Raw genomic sequence first — 25,332 nt, 5'->3', positions numbered from 1 at the left:
AAACAATTCTATTAGGTTTATTTAATGTTTAAATTAAAAACGTTTTTAGTAGACCAGGGAATGGTGATCCAAATTACAGAAAACTCCAGGTCCTGAGCATTCCAGATAACAGGTCCCATACTAGTAATCATCTTAATAAATATGCCATTTTTTTACACAGCAATATGTGGCAATCAGAAGGTGATGTGTGTTCACTGTTCGTTTACACAGCTTTACAAATAAGTTTCAAAGTGTTAAAAAAAATATCAGTTCACCTTGTCATCAGAAATCAGAAATTCCTCCACTTCGTTTTCCCCGATTCCTATGCCATCGGCAAGCTTTGATATCAAGTATTTATGCCTTGCATCCAATTGAGCTCGTCTCTCATCCTTTGCAACTTTGGCTTGCTTTGCCATTACTTTTCTTACTTCATTAGAAAACACACTATTCTTTTTTCCAGCAGGCTGTAAAACAGAAGCACTGAGTTATATAACTACAAATTGGTTTGGTAAAACCACAGCTAAAACCACAACTGTACAGCAGAACAATAAATTAATAAACAAGGAAGGGGCAAATACAACTAGAAAGGGAAGTTTGAGAACAAACTTCATGTTGGGTTGAAAAACATGAAGTCACTGAATGGGCTCTGCCCACTTTTTCTAACCTTGGACCACAGTTATACAGTAAAAACCACTGTGCAAAGTTTGGGGACCCTGGTTGTAATAGTGTCTGCATGGCAGCAACTTAAATTTCCCCACTGAAAGTCAACGACATCTGATTGGCAATTGGTGGCTCCACCCCCTTTTTCTAACCTGGAACTGCAGTTACCCAGTGACTAACTCTGCGAAGTTTAAGGACCCTAGGATTAATAGTTAAAGAACGGCAGCAATTAAAATTTAAACCAATAAAAGTCAATAGGTGAATTGTGATTGGTGGTTCCGCCCACTTTTCCTAACCTTGAGTCGAAGTCACCCAGTGACAAACAGTGGTCACCTTGGCATAAATAGTTTGAGAATGACAGCATTTTAAATTTAAACCAATAAAATTCAATGAATGAAATCTGATTGGCTGTTAGTGGCCCAACCTACTTTTCCTATTTTTGAACTGCAGTCCCCCAGTGACCAACTTTGCAAATTTTGGGGACTCAGGCATTCATTGTGAGGCTGACAGCATTTTACACTTCACCATTGAAAGTTAATAGGTGAAATGTTATTGGCTGTTGGTGGTTCCGCCCACTTTTTTCTAACTTTGAATGGCAAATACCCAGTGACTAACTCTGGAAACTTTAACAACCCTGGAATTAATATTTAAATAATGGCATCAGTTTAAATATAAACCAATGAAATCTAATGGGTGGAAATGGATTGGCTGTTGGTGGCTCCTCCCACTTGTTTAGGAACCCTTACATAAATAGTGTGAGCAAAGCAACATTTTGAATATAAACCAAAAAAATTCAATAGGTGAAGTCTGATTGGCTGTTGGTGGCTCCACCCACTTTTTAAAACCTAAAAATGCAGTTCCCTAGTGGCCCTGGTGTTAATACTGTGAGAATGGCAGCAGGTTGAATTTCCCATTGAAAATCAATAGGTAAAATCTGATTGGCTGTTGTTGGCTTCACCCACTTTTTCTAACTCTGAATTGCAGTTACCAGGTGACTAGCTCTGCAAAGTTTGGAGACCTTAGTATTAATATTTAAAGAATGGCCGCAGTTTAAATTTAAACATATGAAGTCTATAGGTGAAATCTAATTGGTTGTTGTTGGCCTCACCCACTTTTCTAAACTTGGAACATAGTCACCTAGTGACAAACTGTGAAAAGTTTGGGGACCCTGACATTAAACATGTGAGAATGGCAGCAGTTAAAATTTTCCCCCTGAAACAATGAAAGAAATGTGGCTTTTGGTGTCCCCGCCCACTTTTTCTAACCTTGAGTACAAAGTCACGCAGTGACTGACTGTGCAAAGTTTGGGAACCCTGGCATCAAACCAATAAAATTCAATAGGTGAAATCTGATTGGCTTTTGGTGGCCCCGCCCACTTTTTTAAAAACTAAAACTGTAGTCCTCTAGTGACCAACTGTGAAAAGTTTGGGGACCCTGGTGTTAATACTGTGAGAATTGCAGCAGGTTGAATTTCCCCATTTAGAGTCAATAGGTAAAATCTGATTGGCTGTTGGTGGCTCCACTCACTTACAAAAATACAAAAAACCTTAAATGCGTAGTCACCCAAGTTTGGGAAGCCTGGCAACAAACCAATAAAAATCAATAGGTGAAATCTGATTGGTTGTTGGTGGCTCCACCCACTTTTCAAAATTAAAATTGCAGTCCCCTAGTGACCAACTGTGAAAAGTTTGGGGACGCTGGTGTTAGTATTGTGAGAATGGCAGCAGGTTGAATTTCCCCATTGAAAGTCAATAGGTAAACTCTGATTGGCTGTTGGTGGCTCCGCCCACTTTTTCTTACCTTAAACCACAGTTACCTACTGCAGTTACTGCGTTATTACTGTGAGAATGGCAGCAGGTTGGATTTCTGCCAAGTCAATAGGTAAAATCTGATTGGCTGTTCACATCTCCGCCCACTTTTGGGCATCCAACAATCATCATATTTTCATTCAGGCTGACCCCATGACTATGAGATTTAAGTTTCGTGAGTGTAGCCTCAAAGCTGTAAGATGCAGTTTCAATTTCCCCATTAAAGTCAATGGGTACAATATGATTGGCTGCTGTTGGCCCCTCCCACTTTGCGGGGTTTTGTTTTTTTTAAAAAAACCTGAATGCGTAGTCACCCAGTGACTGTTTGGAAAATGTTGCTGCTTCATTCTGGGTGACCCCATGATTATGTTATTCAAGTTTGGGGGGGAGTAGCTTCAAAGCTGTAAGTGTGGCAGCAGTTTGAAAAACTTCCCTGTCAAAGTCAATGGAAAAATTGGGGGGTTCGGAGCGGCACCACAAAAAGACGGGGGGCCGGATCGCTTAGAAAAACACAAGCAACCTGCTCCGCTATAAGGCCAAGATGTTTGGGGAGTTTGGGTGTTGTACCCCTAAAACAGTAGGAGGAGTAGCATTTAGAAAATGGGGGGCGCTAAGAAGAAGAAGAAGAAGAAGCGGAAGAATAAGCCAAAGTCGAAGAACAGTATGTTGGGGTTTTCAACCCAACATAATAATGAATAAATATTGAGTACAATAATGAATACAAATAAATAAAAAAGTATAGTTGTATTAAAGATTCCACAGAGCTAAGTCACAAGAGACAAGAGGATGGAGGTACAGAAACAAATATCAAAAGCAAAAACTTTAGCCACTCTAAGGGGCACATTTACTAATCCACGAACGCTCTGAAGACGTCCGAATGCATTTTTTTCGTAATGATCCGTATTTTTGCGACTTTTTCGTCGCCGTCACGACTTTTTCGTATTTTCCCAGATTTTTCGTCACCTTACCGAAATTTCCGGGTTAAACGAAAAAATGTTCGTTGCACAACGAACGTTCTTTCGTGCGCAAGTGCACTGATCGAGCCCATGCAGATAAGCACTGAAGGATCAAAGTCAGAAAGGTTTTCTCGGCGTTTACGATCGTTCAATATGAAAAATTTGTAACGAAAAGTCGTGAAAAATACGAAAAAGTAGCGACGGCGGCGAAAAAGTTCAGAAATTTTCGTTTCCAATATGAATTTTTGCCGTTCGGGATTCGGATTCGTGAATTAGTAAATGTGCCCCTTTGTATTGCTTGCTGTCCTTCCCATATGCTACTCACTGCTACATATGGCAGAAGCAGATAGAGTTTTACTACCTGTGGAATAACAAGTAACAAGACATGTTTTCATGTTCTTGTTTTTTTATTATAATCTTAATAAAAAGATAAAATTTTAAGTTATTTTAAAAGTTAAAGGAACCTTTTTCCTCAACTTTTAAAAGAAAAGCCACATAGTGATGCAAACATGTTTTTTGACCACAACCATTTTTGCAACCACACCCCCTAATTACCTCTCCCATTTTACAAAATTTGGCAGGTTATTTAAAGTTTGAAAACATTTCTGGGGGTTTTGGGGTCTTGTTTTATGTGTTATTACAATTAACGATTAAAATGAGGAATATTGGCCTGAAACTTCTACTTGGACTTTGCAAAAGTAACTCACAAAAGGTTAATGATCAAATTGAGGAATATTGGCCTAGAACAGGGATCCCCAACCTTTTATACCCGTGAGCCACATTCAAATGGAAAAAGTGTTGGGGAGCAACACAAGCATGAAAAATGTTCCTGGGGGTGCAAATAAGAGCTATAATTGGTTACTTAATAGCCCCTATGTGGACTGGCAGCCTACAGGAGGCTCTGTATGGCATTATACTTGGTTTTTATGCAACCAAAACTTGCCCCCTTACCAGAAATGTAAAAATCAGCACCTGTTTTGAGGCCACTGGGAGCAACATCCAAGGGGTTGGGGAGCAACATGTTGCTCACGAGCCACTGGTTGGGGATCACTGGCCTAGAACATAATATTTCTAATTGGATAGAGAACTGCCTAAAGCATACCCCCCAACTGTCCCGCTTTAAGCGGGACAGTCCCGCTTTCTATAGCGCATCCCGCTGTCCCGGATAGTTGCCTGAATGTCCCGCATTTTCGTAATAGATTACGGAAATGCGGGACATTCATAGAAGGATCCGCGACAGCGGGATGAGAAGGTTTAAGATGAGCGCTCCGACTCCTTGCGCTGCTTCTCTCCTGTGGCTCCTTCTTCGGCGGTCCCTGGCCCTTTTATAAGGTTGCGCCCGTGCGTAATGATGTCACATGTACACACGGGGCGCAACCTTATAAAAGGGCCAGGGACCGCCGGAGAAGGAGCCACATAAGGAGAGAAGCAGCGCAAGGAGTCGGAGCGCGTATGGGGGGCTCTGTGTATAGGGGGGCTCTGTGTATGGGGGGCTCTGTGTATGGGGGGCTCTGTGTATGGGGGGGCTCTGTGTATGGGGGGCTCTGTGTATGGGGGGCTCTGTGTATGGGGGGGCTCTGTGTATGGGGGGGCTCTGTGTTTGGGGGGCACTGTGTATTGGGGCACTGTGTTTGGGGGGCACTGTGTTTGGGGGGCTCTGTGTATGGGGGCAGTGTATGGGGGGTACTGTCTATGGGGGCCTGGGGGGCACTGTGTATGGGGGGTACTGTCTCCCCTGTGTGGGGGGGGGCAAAACTGGTAGATAGTTATAACTCACTTATATTTATTATAACATTTGTCCTCCCTGTGTGTAATTCTGTATATTGTAAGATTGTACAGCACTGCGTACCCTTGTAGTGCTTTATAAATAAAGTTATACATGCATACATACATACATAACTGACTGCCTTCTCTCTATATTTGTATTTTATATGTAGGAGTTGCTATTTTGTTTTCCTTAGGTAGTACAGTATGAGGGTATAGCACATTTGCATCTGATCCCACCATTTCAACTATATAAAAGGAGTATTTTTAGAAAAAAATGGGGTGTGTTAATTGGGGGCGTGGTCACAAAAGTGGGTGTGGCCAAAAAATTGCCGCGCTGCCCGCGCCAAATCTTTTTGTCCCTATTTTTGTTTTTCAAATGTTGGGAGGTATGCCTAAAGAACAGATTACAAAGAATGGTGGTAATTGGAACATTTTCTAATAGGGCCAGTGTTGTTAGTGGAGGGGTCAGTCCTTGGCCCCTTGTTTATTAATGACCTGTGATGGGCATTAAAAGCACTGTCACTCTGTTTTTAAGACTAGAAAGACTATAAATTACATGTAGGATGCTGTCACTTTGCAGAACGATTTGACAGAATTGGAAAACTGGGCAATAGAAAATGAGGTTCAATGTTGAAAAGTTCAAAGTTATACACTTTGGTAGAAATTATTTAAATGGTAGTGTGTTAGAGGTATCCTTAATTAAGAATGATCTGGGGATTTTTGTAGATAACAAGTTGTCAAATGTTGAATATTAATGAGCTGAGAGCAGAGACGTGCAACTAAACTGGTAAAGGGGATGGAAGATTTAAACTCTGAGGTTAGACTGTCAAGGTTGGGGTTGCTTTCTCTGGAAAAAGGCATTGCGAGGGGACATGATTACTCCATACAAGTACATTAGAGGTAATTATAGACAGATAAGGGTTGATTCACTAAAGGTCGATAAGTTTTATCGCGTTAAAATAGATGCGACAATTAGCGCGCGATTCACTACAGTATTACCGCGTGCGCTAAGTCGCATATCACATGCGTTAATTTCCGCGCTATCGCATGCATTAATTTTACCGCATGCGTTCATTTGCGCGCAGAAATTAATACGAACGCATGATTCACAAACACTTAGACGCGCTAAATATCGCATTAGTCTATGCGAAAATTAACACCTACTTGAGGCAGGCTATAATTATAGAAGTACAGTTAATGAGTTTTTGGCAATAAAATATGGACTTAGCAGTGTTATTTATTCAAGTATGTGTTGCCCCTAGAGTGATACAGCCTCCAGTTTGCAGGGAAACGGTCATTTTTAATACAGTCATTTTACGAAAGTATTGGCATGTATGGCTAACATGGCGTGCGTTTATTCGCATAATATTCGCTACTATAGCGGTGAATATTTAGTCACCATAATATTCGCTACTATAGCAGTAAATATTTAGTCGCACAAATACATTACTAGGTATATTTTGTCGACTCTTTTGTCGCAACTTTGTAATCTCATAACACGCGCGACTTTCGGCCATTTTGTGTCATAGAGCCTACAGAGACATCTGGTGACAACATGCCTGGGGTTTCTGAGCTACAACCAGAGGAGAGGCGTTACATTGTGCGCTTCTTCCTGCGCTCAGGCTATGACAGGCTGCCGCTGGGGCCCATAGGGCTCCATGAGAGGAAGAGGGCAATCCTGCGTGACCTCATAGAGAGGTTGCGCAACAGGTTTGCCCTTGAAATGGACCTCCGCCTGCTCCAGCAGGTATGGTCAGACCTGAAGCACAGGAATTTGGATCTGATTGCTGAAATAGCGGAAGGTAATTATTGTACTTTATTAGGGTTTTAAAGAATACGTTAATTAAATATATATATATATATATATATATATATATATATATATGTAGGGGTTTACCAAAAATGGGCCCTTAGGACAGGAACCCCTAGGACAGGCCACAGGGTGGTGCTGGGAAACAGGGACACTGGGATGACTGGGTTGTTAAACAGTTAACAGGGTGTATACCTGCAGTTCGGGTTATGGCCACAGGGTGGTGCATAGGCCCATATAAGGGGATGCAGCCATGTGCTGAGGTCAGACATTTTAGCCCAGGGGCTGCTCAGGTAGTGTGCACCCCTGGCACAGTTAAGAGATAGCAGTTCTATAATAGGTCGCTCTAGGAGTGATATGTAGGACACCAGGAGTTTAGAATGGGCGGACATTGCCCCTCCAGGAGTGGAAGTGAGGTTAAGACCTCCCGGCATTACATCAGCCGGAGTGCAGGGCCATAAGTGGTTAGGTAGGTGGACAAGGTCACCGCTAGCCCAGGAGGCTGGATCTGAGGGGGCTTAGGCGTGAGTACCGGGGTGGGCTGCCTGTGGTGATGCTGCCTAACGCGAGTACCGGGAAGGACCCCAAGAGGGGGTGCCTTCTGGTGTGAGTACCGGGGAGATCATCTAGAAGGAGACACTTGGCGTGAGTAGCGTGAGTTGCCCAACAGGAGAAAGCTCTCAATAAGTAGTAAGGAGGTAAAGCCCTGCATGCTGTGTATCAATATATGTGCCACTCCTGGAGAGGTCCTGCCCTAATAAACTGATTCATCTAATTCATCATACTCTGTGTGTATCTGACTATTTCCTGCACAAGGATCACCTACCTGCCGGTAAGCAACTACCCCAGGGAGGGGCAAGGTACTGGGGGCTGTGTGTGGATCCAAGGCAGAGGTACTAGAGACTGTTAAGTTCCCAGGGGGGTGGATCATAGTTCCACAACACCATCCCTGGGTGGAGGCACGCCATTAAGGGAGAAATCCCTGTTTACCCCCATAGTAAGCGGGGGCTCAGGACTCCTGTAGCGCCAAAGTACAAGTAATCAGCAGGTAGCAGCACAGAATAACCAAAAGTGGGCTACATATATATATATATATTATTGGTACCCTCAGCAGGACATTGGGGAAGAAAAACATAAATTACCAAAGCTTGCCAGTTGCTTGGATTTCCATCTTATCATTACTAGCCTTACTTAGTATGGCAGCTTTCTTAGCCATCACAAACTTGCCTGAGAGTTAAAAAAAAAAAAACTTAGCAGTAGTATGCATAGTATGTGTAATTTGGGGAAGGCATAGAGGCGGGGCAGGCAATATATGACTGACAGCTAGGATTTTTAAATGCTTTTATAATGGGTATGGATGTGGTAATAAAAAAAATATTTTGGGTTTCATGTTTAATTTGAAAAGGGCTTCTATTATACAGCTTTTTATGTCTGGGTGACAGGTCCACTTTAAGAGTTTAGTTTAGGTGATTTCTTGAACAAGCATAATATTCAGGATTGCTAGGATACAAAAATCTACAATAAGTATATGTGTGTATATCGTTTATACACAGTATGTGAGTGTATAAATAGGTCTTCACTTGGAGGGGTTGAACTTGAGGGACTTTGGTTTTTTCTCAACCCCTATGTAACTATGTAAGAAATCTCTACTCACTGGGGCCACTACAGTAGGAGATGACACTGTATTGGCTGATCCCGGCACTATACTTGGTCTCTTTGCTGCTCCCCTTCGCCTTTGCCCTTTAGGCTCTGCATCTGCAAACAAAAAACATTAATAATGGTTGCACAAATGAAAGCTTTATATCACATAAAACTCACAAGGCTTGATACACACACCACATTTCCTGACAGTATATATAAAGCACTTCTAAATATGTTTGAACACTATGGTTTGAATATTGACTACAAACAGGAAAGGGACAGAAGGAAGTTAACTAACAAAAAAGTAAAAACAACAGAACAATAGTTATTTGGCTACCAGGGTCAGTGACCCCCATTTGAAAGTTAGACAAGGCAAAAGAAGCAGACAAATAATTCAGAAAATATAAAAAATAAATAATGATGACCAATTGCAAAGTTGCTAGGAAGAGGACATTCCATAACCTACTAAAAAATAACCAAAATTTAAACCACCCCTTTAAGTCCCTTGCACATTGCACCCTGATTTTACAACCATAAAATCATACATATTCGGCGGAGGTGTAAGGCCTTACAATATGGATATAATCACACTTAATTGCAGAATTAATGTTGAAAACATGGCTGACATAAGATCCCTATTAGCACATTTGGTGAGACGTCAACAAAACAGTCTGCCAAATACTGTCATTGCCATCACACTAATGCAGCCAAATTTAAGTTAGCTTTTAACGAGTAGATAGCCATATACTAAAGCAATCTGAAGTTAGTGTCTAATATTAACCATTTAATTTTCAATTTTTAAATTTCAATTTTACATTTTTTTAAGGTTCAAATTTCAGTTCCTCTCAGTGCCACAAACATTTTGTGCTCTCTCATTTTGGGGGCATTTACTAGGGGTGAAGGGAGGTTGTTTTGTACAGTATATTTTTTTTTCAGGAGAACCTGAGCTTTCCAAATCTGCATTTTTGTGCATTTCCACTTCTGAAACAAGATTTAGAGCTCTAAATACAAAAAAAGAAAAATTGCACATAGCATTAGGTACCAAGAAAAACTATCCTAAATATGAAAGCCAAGGGTCCACTGAACAGTTTGATGCCCATTGTGCATAGGATCACAATATCAAAATATCTAGCATTTAGAGACAGGGCCAGAACTAGGGGTAGGCAGAAGAGGCACCTGCCTAGGGCGCAACGATTGGGGGGCACCAGGCAGTAATCTCTCTTGCCTACCACCTAGTCCATGTTTCCTTTTGTTGCCCCCGCCAGTTGTCATAACGCGGTGGGGGCAATGACCCCCTCCCCCCCCCTGCTCCCTGCTTGAAGCGCATGCACGCGCACACAGCTACTGAAAATTATACAGATTTACTGCATTTTTGTGGTATAAAAACACAAAAAAAATCTTGACTCCCCCCCACACCATATATTTTTGGAAAGTAAAAATTCAAGTGAATTCAAAATGGGTACTTATATCCACGTACGCAATGCTTTCCCAAAATTGGCAGTTTTGACGAAGTCTCCTAAAAAATCGCCTAAAGCTTCCACTTTCAAACACCTTATCTCCTACATAGCATTAGGTACCAAGAAAAAACATTCTACATATGAAAGACAAGGGTCCACTGAACAGTTGGCAATTGTGCATAGGATTACCAAAGTATTTGGCATGTATTAGTTAGCCCAAGTGTAGCAAGGGTTTTGTTTACTTTTGTTTTGCTTATGCTCCTGCTGGATACCTGAGTCAGTCACTGTACCTAAAAAACTGGACTTTATTCACCTAAAGGACTGTCTGGATGTCTGGTCTTGCTTACAATATGAATACCAGGGGTCTACTAAATAGTTTGATACCCAATATGCATAGATTTACCAAACTATGTGGTGTACAGTGGCACCCAAATGAAAACAGTGCATATGAATTTTCACGTCTGACGCTGCATGCTCTGGCTGCTGCAACATAAGCACCCAGTATGTGTATCATGTGCCATAAGACCCCCTAACAGTACGGAGACCCTAGAAAACCATATATTTTTAGAAAGCACACATTCGGATCAAACAAAAATGGGTAAATGCATCTTTCTATTGCAAACTACAAAACTATGCTAAACAAGATTTCTAAAAATGGTCACAAAGCTTGCATTTTTCCCCATTATATATCAAACATTTTGTAATGTATCAACATAAAATATTCTAAACGCCAGGGGTCTACTGGAAAGCTTAATCCCCATTATGCATAGATTTACCAATCTATGTGGCATGCAGAGGCACCCAATTTCGATAATTAGCAGACAAAATCACCATTGGCAAAAACAAGTAAAAAGAACAATGCAGAATGCAATAAAATCTCTAAAAATACAATAAAACAACTAAAACCAATGCACTTTTTTGCCTAATGTAATCTGCAGTCAGAATCACAGTTTGAGTATCTTAGCTCGGCCAAATTAGTTTTATGGACAAAATCAAGAGAAACAACACCTACACAGAATTAAAAATGCAATATAATGGCTAAAATGCAATAAGATGACTAAAAATGCACCAAAATCACAATGTAATATAAGCACCAAAATAACATACAAACAGTGCGGTTAGTGAATATACTAACCGCAAAGACAATAAAACATTATTTCAGGCAAAAAACCCTGATGCGATAAAAAAAAAAATCCATAAAATTGTGTGTGTGTGTGTACATTTGTCAAAATGTGTGTTGTGTGTGCAAGTAAGTGTGAGTGTTATAAATGTGTGAAACCCCCCAAAATGTATGTGTGTGTGTGTGTGTAAGTATACTGTAAATGTGTATTAGTGTAATAAGCGTGTGTTTATGTGTTGTTTGACACTAACCTGGGGTTGGCAGGAAGATCGTCCTGGATGAGCTGGATGGTCTTCCTCTTCTGATCCAGAGGGTGGGCGGCGCTGGGGGACAGAATACCAGGAAACACCAGGCACATAGTAACCACTTGCCTGCCATTTCCTATGGGGCAGTCATGCCCCAGGAACCACTCATTCCCCACTTCTGCTCATTGCCTAGGGGCTGTGGTACGAGAACGTAGTTGTCGTTCTACAGAACGTAGAATCTAAGACATGTGGCACTTCAGTCCTTTTATCCACAGAACCTAGATTCTATGTTTTGTGGCATTTAAAGGGTTAAAAAATGGTTTGTTTGTTTTTTATAAACATCAGAATTGGAATTTCTGGTAGCTAAGGAGTTATTACCCTAGCAACAAGGCAGAAATTTAGAAATCAGATTACAGATGAATAGTAGAGCAATAAAGTTAAGAACAACAATAAAACTTATCCTTTCTCCACATTCTTTTGTTACTAGTGTCAGTGAATTGTGGTTGCACACAGGAAATGGGTAGGACAGGAATGCTAATAATTCAAAATACTTAATAACTAGAAAGGTAAGTTTGAGAACAAACTTCATGTTGGTTTGAAAAACATGAAGTCACTGCCTGAAATCTGGCTGTTGTTGGCTCCACCCACTTTTTATAACTCTGAGTATGTAGGTAGCCAGTGATTGGAATTTGGGAACCCTGACATAAATAGTGTGAGAAAGACAGCATTTTAAATTTAAATTATTGGCTGTTGGTGGCTCCACTCACTTTTACCAAACCTAAATGCAGTCCCCTGCTATTAATTCTGTGTGAATGGCAGAAGGTTTAATTTTCCCCATTTAAAGTCAATAGGTAAAATCTGGCTTTTGGTTTCTCCACCCACTTTTTCTAACTCTGAACCGCAGTTACCTGGTGACTAGGTCTGCAAAGTTTGGGAACCTTAGTATTAATATGTTAAGAATAGCAGCAGTTTAAATTTGAACATATTGAGTCTATAGGTAAAATCTGATTGGCTGTTGTTGGCCCAGCCCACTTTTCTTAACTTGGAACGTAGTCTTGTGACTAAAAAAAACCTTGATTATGTAGTCACCCAGTGACTGACTGCAAAGTTTGGGAACCCTGGCATCATACCAATAAAATTCAATAGGTGAAATCTGATTGGCTATTTATGGCTCCGTCCACTTTTTATAACCTTGAACCGCAGTTCCCTGGTGCATAACTCTGCAAAGTTTGGGGACCCCGGCCTTATTACACGTTTGGTGAGTGTAGCCTCAGAGCTGTAAGATTGGCAGCAGTTTCAATTTCCCCATTAAAGTCAATTTGTGAAATCTGATTGGCTGTTGTTGGCCCCTCCCACTTTGGGTCATCCAACAAATGTCGCTGTTTCATTCAGGGTGACCCTATCATTATGTTTTTCAAGTTTGGGGAGTGTAGCTTCAAAGCTATAAGAGTGGCAGCAGTTTGAAAATCTTCCCTGTCAAAGTAAATGGCAAAATTGGGGTGTTCAGAGCAGCAGGACCTCTTAGAAAAGCACAAGCAACCTGCTCCACTATAGGATGAACAAGTGTAAAACTGTAGGAGGAGAAGTGGTTAGAAAAATGGGGGGCGCTAAGAATAAGAAGAAAAAGTGGAAGAATAAGGTGAAGTCGAAGAACAGTATGTTGGATTTTTCAACCCACCATAATAAAGTGGTGTAAAGTGATTTTTAAAAGTACATGTATAGATTATTTGCACTAAATAAAACAACTTTGTAATATATATCTATTAAAACGTTTGTACCTGCTCTGAGATACAGGCAGTTGTGGTTGTTTCTGCAGCTTTCTCTCCTCTCCCTTGATTGTGATCCCCCTTGAAATTCAGCAGCAGCTGGCTAGCTGTCCGGCTCTTAATTCTTTACCCCTCCAATGTTTAACGCTTGCGTTTGGTCTTGGTCTTGCTAATAGAGCGATGCATTGTGTGATTTTTTTTTTTTTCTTTAGTAAGCAGTTGTGTGAAAACTATGGATTGAGATCTAATGAATGGCTTAGAAGTTGACAGAAACAGGAGCACTGTTAGACTGTAGACCTTTCCATAGACCCTTTATTGAGCCTTTCCTTGCCCTTTAATAAGATACTAAGTTGATCTCTACTACTCTGCAATAAAATGCTTCCTGTGACAACAATGGGCAGCAACCAATAACATGTTATAAATCCTAAAAGTGAGAAATTCCTATTAAATATCATGTGTATCATGTGTGAAGTGGACAAATATTATCTAGTAGGCTTGTGTCCAGTTTCATCATGCTTACTCACTCATTTTCTGGCAAAAATCTGCAGATCACATTAATTCCAGTTAATGCACACACAGTCCTCCCTAAGGACTGCAAAAGCAGTGATTACTATACCCAATGTAATAGACAAAAGACCACACAGTATGCATAGGTAATAATCAGGGGCATTTCTGGCCCTGCAGGCAGCTCCTGCAATGCCACTGTACTAGTTCCATTCCCTATGGTGGCTGTATGGGAAGGATAAACTAACTCAGGGGTGGGCAAAGTTTTTGACTCGGGGGCCACATTTACTCACAGGCGGGCCAGGCCGGGCCAACGTCCTCCCCCCAGCTCCCCCCCCCCACCAGCATCCTCCATCTCTCCGACCTGCAGCTCCCTCCATCGTTCCGCTGCGTCTGTTCCCCGGCTCCCCACTGCATCCTTTTTTATGGTTGCGCCCCCTGCGCACGAGCACGCCTAAAGCGCAACCAATCAGGGCCCAGAAATTATTTAAAGGGACCCGGAGTCGGCGGGCCGGATTAAAAAGGCCAACGGGCCGGATGTGGCCCGCGGGCCGTAGTTTGCCCACCCCTGAACTAACTTCTAGCTCTCTGACTATGGGGTTCCCTATATGGGTAAATGTACTACAGGTGAAACTCCCAGCTCCCTACTTGTAGAGATTAGTAGCAACATTCACAGAAGAGATAAAGAAAGATGAAGAGTCCATGCTTTTCTTCTTCTCTCTCCTTCCTGAAAAAGATCTGCCTTACTTTCACTGGCTGGTTAATGCGCCAGGCTATTACTCATAACTGTCTCTATGCATCAGCAGCCATGTTTTTGGTAACACTTCCCTATAAGTGTGTATATAGTTTAAAATATCTACAGTTCTGTAAAGGAAAGGATAAAGGAACTTTTATTGAAAGTGAGAGCCAGTGGATTCTGATACCCAAAATTATTTTAAACCTGTGGGAGGCAGTGATTATTGGCACACAAAGCACATTATACACTAAGAGCAGAGCTTTCAATCAACTCCATGTCATGACATGGATAATGATCCAGTCTTTTTTTGGGCTTGAATTTCTCTTAACGCTATATCACAAGGTTCCCCAACCTTTTTTACACGTGAGCCACACGTGAGATGTAAAGAGTGTTAGTGAGCCACGCAAACATGAAAAAAGTTAATTAAGGTTGCTAAATAAGCCCCATGTGGACTGCTAGCCAGCAGGTGACTCTGCTTGGAGTTAAACTGCATCTCTGTGCTTCAAAAAATTGCCTCCAAGCCAGAAATTTAAAAATTGGCACCTACTTTAAGGCCAGTAGGAGCCACTGTTGGGGATCACTGCTATTTGGTAACATGAAATAAGGTCTCAAAAAGGCCTGGAATGGATCATTATCTCCCTCATGACATGGGGCTGAGTGACAGCTCTGTGAGAGAGGCAGTAGGTCCTGGCACCCTAAAACATATTATATACTGTGAGAGGAAGTGGATTCTAGAACCCTAAGCCCATAATATATTCTGAGAGGAAGTAAGTCCTGGTACCCGATATACATTATATACAGTGAGAGATTGTGGGCCCCAAATCCCTCCACTCTCTAAGTAGATTATCTCCTGGCTGTAGCGGTAAGTAAGCACTGACACTTGGCTAACTGCATTGACAAGATAATGGCCAGTAAAAAATTCACATTGATACCAGCATGTGTTTCACTCCTGACAGTTAAAGGAACAGTTCAGTGAAACTGGGTAAAATAGGCAGACTGCACAAAACAAAAAATGTTTTCAATATAGTTAGTTAGTCAAAAATGTAATCTATAAAGGCTGGAGTGAACAAAAGTCCAACATAATAGCCAGAAAACTACTTCCTCCTTTACAGCTCTCTAAGCTGTTAGCCGTCAGTAACCAACCAAAACCAACAAATCAGTGACTTGAGGGGGGGCCATTTGGGACATAACTGTTCTTTAATAATTATTATTATTATTATTATTATTATTATTAAAAGGGGTGGTTCACCTTAAAGCTAACTTTTAGTATAGAATGAGCTATTATAAGCAACTTTTCAATTGGTTTCATTATTTATTTGTTATAGTTTTTGAATGATTTCCCTTCTTCTTCCAACTCTTTGCAGTTTTTAAAACGGGGTTACTGACCCCAGCATTCAAAAAACTACAGGCTACAGTTTTATTGTTATTGTTACTTTTTGTAACTTTTTTCTATTCAGGTCCTCTCATTCAAACCACTCCCTAGTGGCTAAGGTAACTTGGACCCTAGCAACCAAATCACTGCTGAAACTCCAGACTGCTCCTAAAAATGAAGACCAACTGCAAATTGTCTCAGAATATTACTCTTTACACCATACTAAAAGTTAACTCAAAGGTGAACAACCCCTTTTAATAATAATAATTGCTTTATCGTTACTCAAATTTTGCAATGCTATGCGCTCTGATTTAATTAGTTATGGTAATCTCCTAAACTAGCAGGTTTAGACCATATCTTATTAAATTCCTTGGTAACCAAAGACTGAAACATGTTTAAAGTATTATTATCAATGGGGGATCAAATTTAAAAAAGCAGATAAAGGAGCTACAGTAATTATGGCTAAATAACAATATATTAAGGAGGGTGAAAGGCAACCGAATGATTGTAATACATATGAATTACTCACCTGTTACCCCACAGTGAAAATTTAAAGAGATTGATATATTCTTGCATAAATATGAATTGGAAGGGGTCATAATCAGTGAATTAAGAGATGCATTAACAGTAGAACATCCCAGAATCCTAACATTTTATTTGTTACCCAAAATACACAAGAATCCCACACATCCACTAGGGGACTCACTGACATAGGCCATTGAGTCACTGCTGCTATGTCACATGCATGCCCATTATGAGTGAGCCGGGAGTCTCACTTATTATGTGCATGCACGCTAAATAACATGGCTGCCTAGCACCACTGGTGCGGGCAGCCTAGCACAAATGGGGACTGTTTTTGAAAATGAAGGGTGATAGGTGCCCTTTAAAACATAATTATTTTCGGTTTGACACCATTTGCAAACACAAGGTACCCGATATGGGTGCCAACATGGCACCAACATATATGAATATTTTTATGTGTGACTTTGAGGAGATGGCAATCTTAAAACACATGATGTTTTCCGAGTTTATTTTTGGTACAGTAGATTTATGAACGACATGTTTTTGTACGGAATGGTACTTACGGTTAACTATTTGAAGAGTACATAAATAGGGTACATCCCACTTTTAAATGTGTATAACATAAAGAGAGTGTCCTTGGAGGTGTCAGTATACAGGGAGGGTAACAAACTGTCAACTAAGCTATATAAAAAACCAGTAGAGAAAAACAGCATTCTGCGATTTGATAGTTATCACCGACCAGCTACAGTGGCTAGCTTACCCAAAAGTCAGTTGATGAGATGTAAACATATAACATTTAATGATGCAGTCATTAATATCATTGAACACCTTTAGAACTAGAAGGTACCCTAACTGACTGTTACATAAAGACAAAAATGAAGTTCCCTTTTTTGTTACTGCATACGATTGGCATTCCAGGGAGATACGTAAAATACTGTATATAATTGAGTATAAGCCAATCTGAATATAAGCCGAGATACCTAATTTTACCTTAGAAAACTGGAAAAGCTTATTAACTCGAGTATAAGCCTAGGGTGGGAAATGCGGCAGCTACTGCTAAATCTCAATAATCAAATAAAAGGACACTCAGCGTGACCCCCTGTGAACTCTACATAAATATATAATGTTGGCAGCTGCATATTAAGAGCAATAATATGTATTATAGACAATTAATATATCTTCAGAATACTTATGTATTAACAAATATATTTCTATTAATGTTACATGAAAATGAGAAGGCAATGAGCACTAACCTTTCTAAGCACAGTTACTAGCAGCTTGAAAATTTCCAGGCTGAATGGAGTTACATGCAGTAAACTTGCAGTGGGGGAGACGTACCCAACTGATATACATTGTAGGCAAATGTAGGCGTTACATGTCCTTTAAGCTAGTGATGATGAAGTAGACAAAAAGAATCCATCACGGTGGTTGCTAGATAGCAATCTATGGGAAATGTAGTGCCTAAAGCACACTCAGGGGTAACAGGTGGCGCTCCACTCAAAAGCAATTGCTTGAGCATTTCTGAGCACAGTTCCTCTCATTACTATGAATAGAGGTGATCCCCTCGGTTTTTGTTCAAAAGCAGAAGTAGTCAAAACAATCTTGTACCATTAGCCTTAAAACAGCACTTCATTCATGCATCTCAAGTAAAAAAAGTAAACAGTGTAAAAATGGCTAGCAATAGCTGTACATTAATCTCTATATGTTAGCTAGCAATGAGATTATTGGCAATGCATTAGTAAGGGTGGTTTAAAATGCATCCTTAATTAAACGTGGAGTGCCTACTTTTGAGAGATAACGGGTGCAAAATGGTCTGTATTTGTGAAGTCCCATATAAAACACTTTTTTAAGTTGCTAAGTTTAGCTATAAAAATGGGCAGAAGTCTACACTCATCTCAGGTAATTGCTACCATTTTGTCCTGGTGCTTTGCCTTTAGAGAGAGAGTTATTTAGTAATCTTGTATTTTGTCCTATTCTTTATTTAGGCAAAGTCTTCTAGACAGGGAAGGGCTCCCATATGCCAATGGCATACGGTGCCCTAATAAAAAGCATGTACGCACGCACGCACATGTGCGTCCGGTCAGACAAGTAATCCTGCACTGCCCTTACTAATCGACTCGGCTATAAGCCAAGGATTCTGTTTTCAGCACAATTTGAGTGCTGGAAAACTCGGCTTATACTTGAGTATATACGGTATTTAGAAAATACTGGCCTATCCTGCTTAAAGGAGAATGCAATTCAAAATTTAAAAAGCATAATTTAGTAAAAACGCTACACTTTTGGCTCACCTAATCAAATATTTACTCAGTCACACTTACTTCACATCTGTTTTCTTGAACAGGCAGCCATCTTTAAGAAGGTATTCTCCGTCCTTTCCCTCCTTGCTTCATACTGCACATGTTTCATTCCCTCCCCCCCCCCCCTCTGGTAGATTTGCTTCTGATTGGCTGGTGGGCATGTGTAGCTCAGAACATGTGTATTGCTACTGAAAGCTGCCGCTGGCAGCCTACAGGAAGGGGAGAGAGATTTCAGTGATAACACTGTAGTCTTCACACTGCTGTAGGCTGCCAGCACCATATCTCAGAGAAGTAAGCAGGGATCTAGGAATTTAGATATGCAGAAAGTACTTTAAAAAAATGCCTTTTGACTTACTTTTAATTTATATTAACCTTTCCTTGTCCTTTTAACGATTATTCCACCTCAAAAGTGTTAAAGGAATACTGTTGTGGGAAAACATGTATTTTTTTTTTTTTTTTTTTAAATGCATCAATAAATAGAGCTTCTCCAGCAGATTTTATATTGAAATCCATTCTTCAATAATGCAAACATTTTTTTATATTTAATTTTGAAATTTTCACGCAGGGGCTTCATTTCCCAGGGTGCTACAGCCAAGGACTTGTGCTCTGCTAAACTTCAGTTACACTTTACTGCTGAGCTGCAAGTTAGAGTGATATCACTTCACCTCCCTTTCCCCCCCGGAGCAGCAAATCAACAGAACATATATATAATATATATATATATATATATATATATAAAAACTATAGTAGCATTTTTGTAGAAAGCACACTAGTTTTACCAGTATAAGGCAACAATACATTATATTTTAATTACTTAAAATTTGTTGGTGTCACTGTTGCTTTAAGAGTGCAGCATTAATGTTACACTATGGGACAGCATTTGCAAGACCTCTCTGACAGTCAGATGCACAACCTAAGGCTAATGTCCCATGGATGGAAAGGTAGCAAGATAGCACCTCCCAGTAGACATTAGAATGGCACTCAATAGTAAGAAATCCAAGTCTGGCTTGGGATTCTTCCAGTTACATGGGAGTCGGAGAAACAATAGGTTACCTAAAAGCAGTTTTAATGTGTAGCACTGGCTCCTACTGAAAGCTTAAGAATCAGGCACAATGCACTGAGATGGCCGCCTACAAACCAATATTACAACTAAAAAAATATAACTTTGTTGGTTCAAGAATAAAATTTTAACCGGTAGAGTGAATTCTTTGCTCTATAAACAGTGTAATTTAGAAATAAAAAGCACACCATAAAAATCATTACAGAATACCTTTAACGAATTTCCACTGTTGGCATACTCCAGTTAATCTATGTGAATTTTGAATACATAGGGACTTTTGTACACCTAAACTGAAAATATCACAGAGTACCTATCCTTGTTTAGAATGTTAGGACTGTGATAGAATTATAAAAGGAGCCACTGTTTCCCACTCAAATTCAGGTACCCAAATAAAATTATTGGGGTATTTTACGTATATGTCCACAAATGTAATTTAAGTGGCCTTGCTCATGTTGGCAAAACTAACAGAATGGTCTTACGGAGCACAGAAGTACAGGTATAGGACCCATTATCCAGAATGCTCGGGACCAAGGGTATTCCGGATAAGGGGTCTTTCCGTAATTTGGATCTCAATACCTTAAGTCTACTAAAAAATCAATAAAACATTAATTAAACCCAATAGGATTGTTTTGCATCCAATAAGGATTAATTATATCTTAGTTGGAATCAATTACAAGGTACTGTTTTATTTCTACATAGAAAAAGGAAATCAGTTTTAAAATTCTGAATTATTTGATTAAAATGGAGTCTATGGGAGACGGGCATTCCGTAATTCGGAGCTTTCTGGATAACGGGTTTCCGGATAAGGGGTCCGATAGTACAAATAAGATAGGGAATTTAGATCAAAAACTTTTGCAGAGGAAACTTTCTGGATATGGAGGCTTAAGGGCTCTGGCACACGGGGGAGATTAGTCGCCCGCGATAAAACTCCCTGTTCGCGGGCGACATGTAAGTCGCCGGCGGGGCAATTTCAGGGAATCGCCGAAAAAGACTCGCGAGTCTTTTTCGGCGATTTGCGCGAAATTGCGCCGCCGCGTCTGCCATCCCGCCGGCGACTTACATGTTCGCCGGTGGGATGGCAGGGGTAGGCAACACGGGGAGATTAGTCGCCCGCGAACAGGGAGTTTTATCGCAGGCGACTAATCTCCCCCGTGTGCCAGAGCCCTAAAACTAAATGATGCTATTAATTATATCTGTATTTTGTGAACAAATGCCTTTTTTACCACTTCAAAGAAGAATACAGATGAAAGTAAGAAAATGTTCCTTCTCTACAGATAATAGAGAGTATAATATACTACTATACTAACCTATGTTATTGACACCTCAAGGATTGGATATTACTGGTATGTGGGCAATTTATACTTAATTTTGGAAAATATGTGTATTTTAAATTTACTATACATGTGGACTTTATGGACTTTTTCAGTTCAAGAACACAATGGATTATAAACTTGGATTACTTTACTGACCATGATTTGGACTATGTGTATATTATCTTTATTCCATTTGGTAGGAACACTTTCTGGAAGCTCATATAACGTCTATGCACATTTTTGACATAAGCCCACCTAAAATAGTTCATATCAAAAAAGATGTGGGGGAATATATTCCTATTTTATCAAATGCATTTTTCCACTTATACAATAATACACACTATGCTGCTAAGTTAAACTGACATTTTTTAACACAAGTACATGTAATTGAAGTTGCGTTAACATAATCAACTATATATGCTGGGTCTCAACCTAAAGATACTGCAAGGCATGTAAGAAAGGCAATCATGAATTTGATATTATTTTCATGTAGGGAGCCAATGAATTCCTGACAGTTGATACAAAGAAAAGGTAGCACAGGGGTAGTAATGCCATGTACTTTTAGTCCATTGTTTGATTCATTAGCATTCGAGTAAGCAAACAGACTCCTTTTCATGATGATATAAGGCAGTTTGTATATCACTGGGTCTGTTCTCCATTGTTTGTTTAATGCTGCTAGGAAAAGTAAACAAAACACTGGTTGCTTTGCTTGAGGCAGTGAAGGTATCTGGTATATTTCAGCACAGTATAATGCAACACATATCAAAAAAAATATCACTGAATTTATTAGGTATATCTACGTATTTTACAAACAAATTAGAGGCATTTACAATGTAGGTAATTTTGCACACCGACCCCTTTGATTTCCAGGAATATAGTTTTATATTTGATATTACTAAATATGAATGCAGTAGATGCTTAGAAACACATGGAGCTACTTAGCTAAATAACAGTTAGTTAACAGCTAGTTAGCTAAATAACAGCTACAAAATGCCAGAAAACAGAGAGAATTGTCTCTGCTAAAACACAAGTAGAGACAATTATCATTTAATTATCAGCATTGTCTATTTTTGTAGCTGTTACAAGTAGCTCCATGTGTCTTCAGCATTCTGTATTTAATGGTAATATTACCCGTGACTATTTTCAGTATGTCACGGGAACAATGCATTTTTATAACTTCAATTAGTTGTTTACTTACCTTTATTCATAGAAATCAATGGTGGAGAAATGGATTGTTCCGCATCAGCTTTTAACACACTGCTTTGAGCATCAGCTTCCACCTCCTCCTCTGGTACAGGAGAAGATAGATCTTCTTGATCCATATTTGCTTTTTCATCCATATTAGATTGAATAGTTACTATAAGAATATATAAGCAAATGCAAAGTCATCCAGACAAATATATAAGCAAATGCAAAGTCATCCAGACAAATATATAAACAAATGCAAAGTCATCCAGACAATGAAACGGAACATATGTAATGTACAAATGATTATGGGTATCTATTATTTGATACAGTATTTTAATATGAACAAGTACTTACCTGTCTGTAGAGAACATTTCTGCTTTGTGTATTTACTGTACATTTTTTTTTTTGTATTGCATGGGTGTTGCCATAGTTTTTGTTAATGCATTCTCCATAGACCTCTGCTGAATTGCATCTATTAGTGACCACAAGGATATAATGTTTTACTGATGTCTGCTTAGAATTACTCAGCAAAGGATACAGTATTGCTGCTAACATTACTAAAAATATGTATAGAACGAATGGTCTTGCAGTCAATAATTTATGCCCTTGTAATGTACTATTATTGTATGACAACTGTGTGTGATATGTAGGGCCATTTGGTGTCAAGCCACAGATTAAGGAGATTGTGCACATAAATACAGTTTTTTTTATGTAAAACCAACACGATACATAAATAAATCTCTCTTACATAGATAACATGTAACTCAAGCTAAGCCCATAACCTTAAAATGTAGGGCACAACAATGCCCTAACCATTCTCCATATGTGCATGGTCCCTTTATTTTCTGTACAAATCTGTTTGTAAAAATTCTGTGTCCTTCATATTTCTGTCAGGATCTGAAGAACCAGTAATGAAGGTTATAATAAAACATGGCTAATTCCAGTTTTCAATCTCAGGATGTATAAACTGTTTTCAACAAAATTAGTAATCAACCTGGTATGGTACAATACAGTGAATAACTTGCACACAACATTCCTCACAACCTGTACATGTAAGTGATATCACTTACATATGTCCAAAGTGAGCATGTTATAACAAAAACCCTACCTTTAGCAGAAAGTTCTAGAGAGGAACTTGTGTCTCTGCTGTTTCTCCTCTCAATCTGTCTGTTACTGTTTTGGTGCCTCAAACTTCAGTGCAGTTTAGTTTAGCATTTTGGTGATGCTATAGCAACCACTGTAATTTGATCTCACCTCTTCTGTTGGAGAATACTTTGATTTGCATTTTTACCTACAGCTCTATCAAAGAATCATCTGCATATAACAGCTCAGTTCACCTGGCAGCGCAAGTGTAAGCCTTTAAAAGATTTATGTGCATATTTCTATTTAATCATTTATGTAAGGTTGGGCTTTTAAACAATCTGTTCACATTCAGCCTCCCTCTCTGTGCCTGTGGCTTTTTTTCTGTTGCTATGGCAAAAAGTGGGGGGGTATGGTTATTTTGGTTGTATCCCAGCAATGAAAATGTCCTAACTGCAAATGCCCTCTGGGGATATTAGCCCAGACACATACCTCTGCACTTCCAGACAAGGCAAACAGCAGCAATTTACATTACAAGTAAGTATAAAAACATATAACAAGGTCAACATGTTGGTCACCCTAAGCTCTTAAAACTCATTCATTAAAACCTGAAACTTATTTTTTTAATGAATGATTATTTATTAAATGATTAAATGATCGTTCACAACTGCGTTCACTTGCACCTTTATATGCGCGACGCGTTCTTACGTTCATCTGCATCTTTATACGTGTTGCGCTTTCCTCTGCACCTCTATATGCGCGTCTTGTTGATCAGCGCCTCTAAACCCCCGGCGCATTCATTTAGTTTCCAGCTGCGTTGAATATGCGGCGTATGCGAAGTGCCGCTTGAAGAAAGGCACGCATAAAAGCGTTGCGCCTATAAAGATGTGACGCTTTTATACGCGCCTTTCTTTAGGCGGCGCTTCGCGTACGCCGCATATTCAGAGGTGGCCCACTAGAAAGCAGACTGGCAGTTGGGGACCCGTGCCCTAACAGATTCTGAGAGTTAAAGTTTAAGGACCAACTGCAAAAAGTAACAAATATCATCCCCCCCAGCAGCAAAGCAGAGTAGAAAAGAGTTTTTTTGTATTCTAGTCCCATTGCATGCTGGGAAATATAGTTTTGGCTGTAGGATAATTGTTAAATAAAAACCATATTACCCAACATGCACTGGGAGATGCATACCAGGTACAATAAGGAGAAAAAAAGTTGGCTAGTTTTCAAATTACAAACCTGCCAAGGCTCCAAAAAGTAGCACTTGATGGGTTTGTACATTGAAAACCAGTCTGAGCTTTTGATTAGTAGCCCAGTTTGGTGGAAAACCCACCAACTTGGTAACCCTGAGTCAGAGCTGCGTTATTTCTGGTCAGGTGATCCCTGAGGGTGCATATAAAAGGGCAATATTTACAGATATGTATATCTGTGTTCATTCGGGGTGCATAGTTTTCCTTTAAAGGACCAGTAACACCATTTAGACATCCCAGCCCCAATCAATCAACTTACAGTTTTTACTTGCTGAGGGGAAAACTCTGGGCACCCCTGATATAGGGTCTTGCAGGGCCTGAAAGCTTCCTCTCTCCTACATGTTCGCTGCTGTCAGCTTCTTCCTGCTTTTTGTTTTGAAAATCCCGCCTCCGTGATGTCATGTCGCTTAGCAACCACCTAAGGTACTCTGCAACCGGCTTCCCTTCAGCAGCCGTCCCCCCAGCATGTCTCCCACAAAGTCCCTTTCCCCTTCACACACACCTCTCACCCAACGTTTCCCTTCACCAGCCTTCCCCCAGCATGTCTCTCACTTCCACGGGAAGTGGCACATATGGAGATTATTCGCCCTCTATAATGCGGGCAACTAATCTCCTTTAAATGCCATCCCACCGGCAAGAAAGTAAATCGCCGATGGGTTGACATACACGTTGCTTCGGTTTCCAGAAGTCATCCAAAGTTTCCTTGCAAGGCAACTTCAGGAAACCGAAGCAACACATATGCCTCCTACCAGCGATTTACATTCTTGCTGGTGGGATGGCATTACAGGGAAATTAGTTGCCCGCAGT

At 40.0% G+C, this 25,332-nt stretch overlaps 1 protein-coding gene across 3 annotated transcripts in view; it reads right to left on the bottom strand.

Moving 5' to 3' along the window:
- Window positions 1-24,886, bottom strand: part of LOC100488102 (dynein heavy chain 5, axonemal) — a 267,205-nt gene extending 242,319 nt beyond the window's left edge. Inside the window, exons 1-5 of one of the 3 annotated variants that reach the window (XM_031903511.1) lie at window positions 23,310-23,452; window positions 22,556-22,673; window positions 22,212-22,370; window positions 8,635-8,735; window positions 255-443 (exon numbers count right to left, since the gene is read on the bottom strand). In XM_031903511.1, coding sequence (XP_031759371.1) covers window positions 255-443; window positions 8,635-8,735; window positions 22,212-22,370; window positions 22,556-22,598 — 492 coding nt within the window. In that variant the 5' untranslated portion in view covers window positions 22,599-22,673; window positions 23,310-23,452. Of the gene's footprint in view, window positions 1-254; window positions 444-8,634; window positions 8,736-22,211; window positions 22,371-22,555; window positions 22,674-23,309; window positions 23,453-24,784 lie in introns of those variants that run through there. The other 2 variants (XM_031903513.1, XM_031903512.1) reach the window with 2 other exon arrangements.
- Window positions 24,887-25,332: the final 446 nt, after the last annotated feature.

The sequence above is a fragment of the Xenopus tropicalis genome, chromosome 6, assembly GCF_000004195.4.
Source record: "Xenopus tropicalis strain Nigerian chromosome 6, UCB_Xtro_10.0, whole genome shotgun sequence".
NCBI classification, from domain to species: domain Eukaryota; kingdom Metazoa; phylum Chordata; class Amphibia; order Anura; family Pipidae; genus Xenopus; species Xenopus tropicalis.
The sequence above is the reverse complement of the archived record's forward strand: the minus strand, read 5'-3'. Positions and strand labels throughout refer to the sequence as shown.